We start from the raw sequence: 10,184 nt of genomic DNA on the forward strand, positions 1-10,184 counted from the left end.
CTTCTGCACCTATTGTCTATTGAATGGCAGTGCAGGCTCGAAGGGCCGAAGGGCCTACTCCTGCACCTATTGTCTACAAGTTAAAAGCTTAACAGGATAACGCCACTGATACTACATATGTAAGGAGACCTCGGTGGTGGCAGTTAAGTTCAGTAGTCTGGGGGAAGAAGCTGTTTCTCATTCTAACTGTTCCTGTACCTCCCGAGGGAGTCAAAGAGATGGTTAGATGGACGGAGGGGGTCACTGAGAATGCTAAGGGTCCTGATCAATGGGTGGAAGGTGACTCCGATCTATCTCTCAGCAGTCCCTACAATCCTTGCGATCAGATGCCTTTCAACTCCCGCACCAGACGGTGATGCAGCTGGTCAGGACACTCTCAATGGTGCTCCTGTAAAAATTGGTTAAAATGTGTGTGTGGGGGGGGGGGGGGGTGAGCCTCATTTGCTTCAATTTCTTCAGAAAGTGAAGACGCTGCTGTGCTTTTCTGAGGGAGCAGGTGAGGCATAAATTTCCAAGAAAGGAGAATTCAAATACACGATCAGACCAGTGAATAGTCGGACACAGTAGCAGTAAGGTTACCTTAATTGGAAACCATCTCATTAATTACAAGAAATACTAACTCGTTAACTACTAACTAGGAAGTGATTGAACAATTATTAGAGGTGAAGAAAACCAAATTAAGCGTATACAATGCATCTGCGCACATAACTCATGTATTTAAGCTGTGAAAGAAAGATTAATGTTCAATGTAATTGTTTTTTTTAAAAGACTGCGTCCCACTGTATTGGTCAGGCTGCACTACAGCGGCTATTCACAGGCACGATCCCACTGCAGATCAGCACGGGGGCTTTGACCTGCTCCGTTTCCGACCTGAGCCGGTTCACCCCTCTCTATCGCACCTGGTGATTCCGGGCTCCCCTGGAAGCACCATATGGATGCTGATCTCAATGCGGATGCCCGATCGGCACAGCGCGCAGCAGCCCAGAACTCCCGACTTCAAGCAATCCTGCAGCCTCAGCCTCCGAGCAGCCGGATAACAGGCGCACGCCACCGCGCCCGGCGCCGGGACCGGGGCCTCGGCTCCCCTTCGCTTCAGCCCGGCCCCTGACGTCACACGGACCGGCAGCGGCGTCGGCGGACGGAATGACGTCCCTTCCGGGCGCTCGCCCATAACTGGCGCATGCGCGGCGGTAGCGGTCCTTTTCCCTTGCTGCCGCCGCCGCCATGGGTCGCATGCACGCTCCCGGGTAAGTGGTGGGGGAGCCGCCGGTGGGCAGGCAGCCAGGCAGCCGCGCTGGTGCCCCTACCTCGGCCTGCGGCGCCCCCTCCTGAAACACAATCTCTCCCGTCGCCGCAGCGGACTGCCCCGGTCTCCCTTCCCTCCCTGAGGCCTGGCCCGCGCGGTAATGGCGGAGTCTCGGGGCCTGGTGGATGGATCAGCCCTCGCTCTGCACGTCAGGCAGCGGCCTAGTGCCGCCTGCGCTCGGCAAGGCCCCGCAGAGCAAACGCCGCCGTCCTGGTGGTCCTGGGCCTACTTCGGTGGTGTATTTCCGCCCCCGCTCCAACACGAGGCCCTCTCGCCCGCTACTACAAGCGGTGGAGCCGCTGCCTACGTGTCGGCGTGTTTCTTGGCTTTGCTGCAAGCTAACCCTTGGTGGAAGTTAATTATCCGTAGAAAATCGAATTGCTTGTAAGTCGCTTGTGCTAATCATGCTCCATGTTTTTTCCACAGTAAGGGCTTGTCCCAGTCAGCTCTACCTTACAGACGAAGTGTGCCCACGGTGAGTGGAAGGATTTTCTTGTTTAGTGGCCTTAGTTGTTCAAGGTAGTACCAGACTAAAATAAGAGCGCCCAACTAATTTCACTTTTTATTGTCCTAAACAAGTTATTTTCGCTGCAGTATTTTCTCCATTCTGGAAGCCGCTAATTTTTTTGAAAGTTAACGTTTGCGTTTTGGTAATAGTAATCACAGGCTAGAGCAGGAAAGTGATCGTCCATGTTGAACGGGGGTTCTGTTTCTTGTTCCTTTTAATAGACCTGTTTTAGTGTTGAAATTGATGTCGCTTGCATAATTTCAGATGCTGGAATAAGGTGATGGGGGTAGTTGCACAGAAAAAGTAGAAAGGACTCAGTCCAGTCAAAACAGTATTCGTGAAAAGATGTTCCCCACCCCCAGCACTGATTTGAATGCATGAACACTCCACTTGTCCTCAGTTACGGTGTAAGTCGTGAAGCTGGAGGTAGTGGCCTTGTTCAAGATGTTGTCCAGTTGATGTCAGTATCAACTGTTGTAACAGGAGTTCCATGATAAAATCAAGTGCCTTGAAAGCAGCATCGCCCAGTGGCCACACATTTTAATTCCACATGTTCCATTCCCTTTCTGATATGTCTATCCATGGTCTCTACTATCAAGATGAAGCCACACTCAGATTGGAGGAACGACACCTTATATTCTGTCTGGGTAGCCTCCAACCTGATGGCATGAACATTGATTTCTCTAACTTCTGCTAATGGCCCTCCTCCCCTTCTTACACCATCCCTTATTTATTATTTCCCCCCTTTTTTTCCCACTCTTTGACCCTCTCACAATCACTCCTTGCCTGCTCTCCTAACCCCTTTCTTTCTCCCTAGGCCTCCCTTCCCATGATCCTTTCCCTTCTCCAGCTCTGTATCCCTTTTGCCAATCAACTTTCCAGCTCTTGGCTTCACTCCTCCTGTCTTCTATCATTTCAGATTCTTTTTCTCTCTCTCCCCCCCCTTCAGATCTTAATATCTCTTCTGTCAGTTAGTCCTGATGAAGGGTCTCGGCCCGAAACGTTGACTGTACTTTCTATACCTATAGATGCTGCCTGGCCTACATTCCACCAGCATTTTGTGTGTTGCTTGAATTTCCAACATCTGCTGATTTCCTCGTGTTTGCCTCAAAATCAGATGCCTTTGCTCCTTTTACTCTGGGGGTTGGGAACTCTCAATCTCCCGTGCGTCCAGATAGTGTTCCATGTGCCTGCTGCAGTATTGTGATGTTTTTCTGTATTTTTTTTAGTGGCTGAAGCTCACATCTGATGATGTAAAGGAACAGATTTACAAGCTGGCAAAGAAGGGGTTGACCCCATCACAGATTGGTAAGTGCCTTTTTTTAAAAAGTTGTTTGATTTTCAGTGCAGGTTCTGACTGCTGTGGCTTAATATGGCCTTTAAGAGTTGGAGATCTGACAAGTAAATAAACTCATTTCTGAAGTTGTATTTCATTTAACTGTGGCCTATTGGGCTAATCTAACTTTTGATTAGCTGCTCACTATGATGATTGTTCTTCCAACCATTCGCAGTTTCCCCCAGAAAGGACTGGTCCATGTGTTGGTTTGACCTTCCTTGGATGTCTGAGTGAGCATTTAAATTGTTCCTTGCTGTATCAGGACGTTTGGTCAGTTGAGGGTATGTGGGCTGCCTGCCTCTCCGAGCAATCCCGTCTTCCCTGTAGATTCACTTGTCCATCAATTAATTTTTCTGTGGTCCACCTGCATAAGGGGTAATTTATGGCAGCCAGTCAACCCACCAGCCAATAGTATGGGTTTGAGGTGTATTCCTGGGACCTGGCCAGTCACAGTGGTGCACCTGATTGGAGCTATAAAGTGCTTGTAATTCTATGGCTTCAAAAATATTGCAATGCACTGCTGAACTTGATTGTGCTGTTCTTCCCTCTCCCCCCCCCCCCCCCCCCAAATTTAATGTGATTGGGAATTGAAGATTGCTGGGTTTGAGCTTTAGATTAATGCAGGTATAGACAAAGTACTGTGTAAACATTTTTCAGGTGTGATCTTGAGGGATTCCCATGGTGTTGCCCAGGTGCGTTTTGTTACTGGGAACAAAATCCTCAGGATCCTCAAGTCCAAGGGCCTGGCTCCTGACCTTCCAGAAGATTTGTACCACTTGATCAAGACCGCTGTGGCTGTGCGCAAGCATTTGGAGAGGAACAGAAAGGTAACAATTTTGCATTAAATTGTCTTCAGAATTGGTGTACTTACAAGGCAAGATTCACTTGTGCTAGATTCCTTTTCATTGGTCGTTGTCATGTTTAAGTTTATTGAAATTCCAACTTTAATTTCAAACCATGCTTGTTAGTTATTGGTCTTCAAGTGAGGCATATTGAATAAAGAAACAAGCTAATATAGTATTTTGCACATATGAAATTGAAACTTAAGCTGCCTTCAGTGGTTTATGTAAAACTTTAGCAGTGCACATTTAATTTTTGACTTGTCCTAAGTCTTGACCATTCTACCTGCCCCTGACATTTTTATTGCACTATCTGTTTGAGTGGTTTGATATGATTTTGGGAGATATGAGCTTTAAATTTTAGATTTATAGTTTTTGGAGTATCTGAAATTGATAATTACAGAGCACTTTACATGATTCTGAAGATTTGCATGGGTTTTGCTCACAATGATGAATGCTTTATCCACCATTCGCAGTTTCCTCCAGAAAGGGGGTTTCCTCCTTGTGTTGGCAAATCCTTCCTTGGATGTCTGAGTGAGCTCTACATTATTGACTATATTGCATCTGTGGCTGGTGCAGCTAATTATTTCTGCTAATCTCTGATAAATTGTTCCTAAGGGTATTTTTGTTGTAGGATAAAGATGCCAAGTTCCGCTTGATTCTTATTGAGAGCAGAATCCACAGACTGGCCCGGTATTACAAGTCCAAGAGGGTGCTTCCACCCAACTGGAAGTAGTGAGTATCAACTTGCAGGATATCATGGCATTTTCCTCTCCAAATCTGTTGTAAATGCATTAAGTGGAGCTGCTCACAATGATGATTTTGTCCAATCATTCGCAGTTTCTACCAGAACGGTATTTTCCTGCATGATGGCAAACCCTTCCTTGGATGTCTGAGTGAGCTAATGCTACTTTATTTAAAGATTCAACACAGTAATGGGCCTTTCCATCCCAACCAGCCTGTGGTGCCCAATTATACCCAAGTTATCAATTGACCACTGTGGGAGAAGTGTGGAGCACCCTAAGAAAACATGTGGTCATGGAGAATGTACAAATGGCAGAATTGTAACAGCATTACTCCAGGCTACTGTGCTATCCACTTGAACGTGGTGTTAAACTGTTGGGAGTTGAAACACATAGAACTCTGTATTTCTTAACTTGGATTCTGAAGGTGCAGTTTATTTTCTAGCTGCTTATGGAAATGTGCAGTTTTGACATTTCCAAAGCAATTTTTAACGTGCAAATGACAAACCTTTGAATTAGTAGGCACAGAAAATTTAAATATGGCGGAATTAATTGCTATTGGAAGAAGCAATGGTTGCAGTTAGTGTGCATTTGCATTCCTACAACTGGGCATTAAATATTCTGTTAGTTTGAGTGGCATTCCTTTACACAAGTCTTTCACCATGGCCCTTATCTTTTGTAATTGAGAGCCAGTTCTTCTGGCTCTACCTATTTCTTTGAATTCTGCCTGAATCCTTTAGAAATGTGATTGAGTAGGAACTTCAATCCACTGCTTTTTGATACAATAAACTCTTTTTTTTCTCTTTGCAGTGAATCCTCTACTGCTTCAGCACTTGTAGCCTAAGGACAGTCTTCATTGACTGAATGGATCTCAGAAAAAATAAATCAATTTGTCATGCTAACTAACATGTCTTGAGTTTTGATTGAGATGGAATCCTTGGTATTACACTATTAAAATACAACTTGGACAGTATGGCCAAAAGGATTTATTGATCTATTGATTGGATCTGTTGTCCTGTCATGGAAATGTTCACTTTGTTCCACCTAGTATAAAAGTAGCCTGTCCTGGCCTAAGCTAATTAAAAAGGCTATTCATTTGAGCAAACATTTTATGTTGGAGATGTTATTCTTTGGAGGTGTGCTTCACTGTCTGCTGATTGTTGAGCTGCTTTTAAAACTATTTATTTATCTTTGTGTCACATCCCAAATAAATCAAGTTTTTTTTAAAATCCCGATTTGTTGAACATCACTTGCCCTGAATTCTCAATGCATGGGCTTAGTTCTTTCAGCTGGCTCTTCTGAACTAGTTTGCAAACCATATTCTGGAAAAACGTCTTAAAATAAAGGCTTGAAGAACTTTGGTAGTATTAGAAGCAGAATCAGGAGCATCACTGGCTGGCTCTGAAATCTGCAGTAGCAATACAGTGCAAAACCATTAAGTGCAGTACTTCTCAAGAGCAGATATTTGGATTTAGCAGTTGCAATGTGTTGCAGTTAATTTTTGCAGTTAACCAAGCTACTAGGTAAATGAAAATTGCCCTTCATTAAAATGTAGCAGTTGGTTCAATCAATTGTATTCTTTGAAGAGACAAGTGAATATTTGGTTCATTTCTTTCCATTTACAATTGATAGACTGAGATTGTAGTTTAAAGTACTGTAAAAATAATTTGAAAAGATGGGTAGGAGTGAGTGATATGGCATGAGAAATGTGAGCCAGAGGATGGTCTACCTGTACTTGTAAATGGAAGGGAGAATTAAAACCGTGCCATTTACAGGCAAAACAATTGGGGTCTACATCGGAACTGGATGCTACAAAACATCATCATCTCAGAATTTATCCAAGCCTTCTAATTAGTGTATTTTCCATTTTCAATCTGTTGAGGTTTTCATTTTGAGATTGATACCTTATTCCACTTAGGAACACAATATTGACCAGTACAACACAAGCATAGGTCCTTTAGCCCACAAAGTTATGCTGAACAATTTTTTTAAAATACCAAAATTAATCTGGCTGCATAATAACCATATCCTTCCAATTACTGATCCTGTTGATCCAGTGTTCTCTGCAAGGTGTGTAGAGCAAGAGGATAAGATGTGAAAGAATTGGACCTATCAAGTGTGACTGGGGAAATGTATGGAACTGGAGGAAATAGCAGAGGTACTTAATGAGTACTTAAGTATTCACTATGGAAAAAGATCTTGGTGATTGTAGGTACACACACAAAATGCTGGTGGAATGCAGCATCTAAGTACTGTCGACGTTTTGGGCTGAGACCCTTTGTCAGTGCTTCTTATAGATGCTGCTGTGTTCCACCAGCATTTTGTGTGTAGCTTAAATTTACAGCTTCTGCAGATTTCCTTGTGTTTGATTGTAGGGATGACTTCCAGCGGGCTGAAAAGCTTGAGCATGTAGGTATTAAAGGATGAGCTGGAGCTTTTGCAAAGCATCAAGTTGGATAAGTCACTGGGACTGGATGAGATGTACCCCAGGCTACTGAGGGAGGAGATTGCTGAGCCTCTGGTGATCAGGGGTTGTGAATGTTCATTTACTCAAGAAAGAGCTCGCCCAGGAAATTATGGATTAGTGAGTCTTACTTCAGTGGTTGGCAAGTTGACGAAGGTCCTGAGAGGCAGGATTTATGAACATTTGGAGAAAGATGATTAGGAAAAGTCAGCTTTGTCAAGGGTAGGTCATGCTGTATTGAAAATTTGAGGATGTGACTAAACACATTGATGAAGGAAGAGCAGTAGATGTAGTGTATATGGATTTCAGCAAGGCTTATTGAGAAAGTAAGGAGGCATGGGATCCAAGGGGATATTGCTTTGTGGTTCCAGAACTGGCTTTCCCACAGAAGGCAAAGAGGGGTCATATTCTGCATGGAGGTCAGTGACCAGTGGTGTGCTTCAGGGATCTGTTCTGGGACCCCTGCTCTTTGTGATTTTTATTAATGTTCTGGATGAGGAAGTGGAGGAATGGGTAAGTTTTGCTGATGACATGAAGGTTGGAGGTAGTGTGGAGGGCTGTCAGCAGGACATTGATAGGATGCAAAACTGGGCTGAGAAGTGACAGATGGAGTTCAACCCAGATAAGTGTGAAGTGGTTCATTTTGGTAGGTCAAATATGATGGCAGAATATAGTATTAATGGTAAGACTTGGCAGTGTGGAGGATTAGAGGGATCTTGGGGTCTCAGTTCATAAGATGCTAAAAGCAGCTGCGCAGGTTGGCTGTGGTTAAGAAGGTGTATGGTGTATTGGCCTTTGTCAATCATGGAATTGAATTTAGGAGCCAAGAGATAATGTTGCAGCTATATAGGACCCTGGTCAGACCCAACTTGGTGTACTGTGCTTCGTTCTGGTCGCCTCACTACAGGAGGGATGTGGAAGCCGTAGAAAGGACACAGAGGAGATTTACAAGGATGTTGTCTGGATTGGGGAGCATGCCTTATGAGAATAGTTTGAGTGAACTTGGCCTTTTCTCCTTGGAGTGATGGATTAGAGGTGTATAAGATGATGAGAGGAATTAAAAGTATGGATAGTCAGAAGCTTTTTCCCAGGGCTGAAATGGTTGCCATAAGAGGACACAGGTTTAAGGTGCTGGGGAGTAGGTACAGAGATGTCAGGTAATTTTTTTTATACAGTCGTGCAGGTGGATATGATGGGGGTCTCAAGACTTTTGGATAGGTACATGGAGCTCAAAAATAGAGGGTTATGGGTAAGCCTAGTAATTTCCAAAGTTGGGGACATGTTCAGCGCAACTTTGTGGGCTGAAGAGCCTGTACTGTGCTGTGGGTTTTCTATGTTTCTAAATGTTCTGCCTGTAGAATGCTTCAGGGTTTTTTTCTGGGTATTCCAGTTTCCTCCCATGGCCTGTAGACCTACTGGTTAGGTTAATTGGTCATTGAAAATTGTCTTGTGATTAGGCTAGGGTTAAATGGAATTGCTGGGTGGTGTAGTTCAAAAGGCCTGCTAATATTTTTTTAAAGCCCCCACCACTGTTTAAAATGACTTTGCAGAATGGAAGGACAATCTGAATTGTCTAATAATCAATTCCATGTGGCCTAGCTGCAGTTTACAATGCTGTACATTAGTTCCTGACTCTTGAACTCCATGTCTTGAGGCAAGTGTACCATCTGTTTTTACTATCCTATCAACCTGTGACTACTTTCAGGAAGCTATGGACTTGCATCCTGACATCTTTACATTTGATGCCCCAAAATGCAACATTTTTCATTTGGTTGGGTTCAACTCCACATCTGCCAATTTTCCCTCCCTATCTGCAATTAGTCTATCACTGTGTTCTTTAGCAGTCTTCCATGCTGTCCACACAGTCTGCATCTTCAAATTCATTAACTTACCGATTCACATACTCATCTACATATATCACAAAGACCTGAGGTCCCAACATGGCTCCTTGCGGAACACCATTGATCAAGACCTCTGGCCAGAATTAAGTTCCGTCGACTACTACCCTCTCTTTAGGCAAGCCAATCCACTGAATTCTATGAAATAGTGCTATATGCAGGATAAAAAACTTTTTTAAAAAATCCGATTCTAAGTATAGATGTCACCAAAATCTCCCCGCGTTGATTCCAGCAAGTCATTCTCATGCATATTCTGCTGAATGTCTTTCTTTGCCTTTCCTAAAGGAGAACTGACTTACTTCGTCTTCCAATAGCTATCGACGTACAAAAAGGTTCCTGCTTTCCATTTTACTAGGTAAAATTGAACACTTCAGACATTCGGAGAAACTGGGTCAGTGACAGAAAGCCCGAGCAGATAAATTTTTAGGGGTGGTTTGAAGAGGTCGGCAACTAAATTTTACGGAGGAACTGTAATAGCTCCAAGCCAAAGTACCTTAAAACGTTATAATTAATGGCAGAGTTTAGAAACTTGTTAGCTTGAATTGGAATTCAGACGTTAATGGCAGAAATTCACAGGAACGGACTTGATGGAGCAATGCAGTTTTAACTACATGTGCACTGCCGGAGAAGTGGGAGTATTGTTTTGAGGAATTGTTATTTCCATGATTTCAGCTGTTTCTCCGTCTACTGTGTGCGAAGATAATTATTTTGCAAGTTTTGTTAAGCCAGCGCTTTCGACGCAGTTCATGACCTCAACTATAAACATGGATTTGCTTCCAAAAACAGTCGTTACGTTTACCACAATTAATCCAATTAAAATCGAACGATTGGACAACAATTTGATAGTGCCAAATTAGCTATTATAATTCCTAGTTTTTGTCCCATAAAGACCGCAAATATTTCCTTATCTTACATTAATGCTTTATAAACCCAAGTAACTGCCTGGTTGAATCATTCAGCGAAATTATATTTTGAAAATCGGATTGGCAAATTCACAAACGCCACGAAGAACAAAAATTAATTAATAGCAACTGTAGGAGAGGTATGTTGAGTGGGTTCATTCAGCACAAGTGGTAATCGTATTGGTGAC

At 43.4% G+C, this 10,184-nt stretch overlaps 1 protein-coding gene and 3 non-coding genes across 4 annotated transcripts; all 4 read left to right on the forward strand.

Moving 5' to 3' along the window:
• Positions 1–1,142: 1,142 nt before the first annotated feature.
• Positions 1,143–5,634, forward strand: rps13 (ribosomal protein S13). The gene is made up of 6 exons (XM_073049395.1): positions 1,143–1,247; positions 1,733–1,781; positions 3,044–3,122; positions 3,808–3,977; positions 4,624–4,724; positions 5,543–5,634. The coding sequence occupies exons 1-6, from the start codon at positions 1,225–1,227 to the stop codon at positions 5,574–5,576; spliced, it is 456 nt and encodes a 151-aa protein (XP_072905496.1). The 5' UTR covers positions 1,143–1,224; the 3' UTR covers positions 5,577–5,634.
• LOC140729871 (small nucleolar RNA SNORD14) lies at positions 3,292–3,384 on the forward strand. The gene has a single exon (XR_012099415.1). It is a non-coding gene; the product is annotated as a small nucleolar RNA SNORD14 (small nucleolar RNA).
• Positions 4,432–4,527, forward strand: LOC140729870 (small nucleolar RNA SNORD14). The gene has a single exon (XR_012099413.1). It is a non-coding gene; the product is annotated as a small nucleolar RNA SNORD14 (small nucleolar RNA).
• On the forward strand, positions 4,798–4,889 carry LOC140729872 (small nucleolar RNA SNORD14). The gene has a single exon (XR_012099416.1). It is a non-coding gene; the product is annotated as a small nucleolar RNA SNORD14 (small nucleolar RNA).
• Positions 5,635–10,184: the final 4,550 nt, after the last annotated feature.

Source organism: Hemitrygon akajei, chromosome 6 (assembly GCF_048418815.1).
Source record: "Hemitrygon akajei chromosome 6, sHemAka1.3, whole genome shotgun sequence".
NCBI lineage: Eukaryota > Metazoa > Chordata > Chondrichthyes > Myliobatiformes > Dasyatidae > Hemitrygon > Hemitrygon akajei.

Bases quoted from the DNA above. Each gene is read 5' to 3' on its own strand.
- rps13 (XM_073049395.1), top strand. From the start codon at position 1,225: ATGGGTCGCATGCACGCTCCCGG. The intron at 1,782-3,043 runs GTGAGTGGAAGG...TATTTTTTTTAG, and splicing joins ACAGACGAAGTGTGCCCACG to TGGCTGAAGCTCACATCTGA. The intron at 3,123-3,807 runs GTAAGTGCCTTT...AACATTTTTCAG, and splicing joins GTTGACCCCATCACAGATTG to GTGTGATCTTGAGGGATTCC.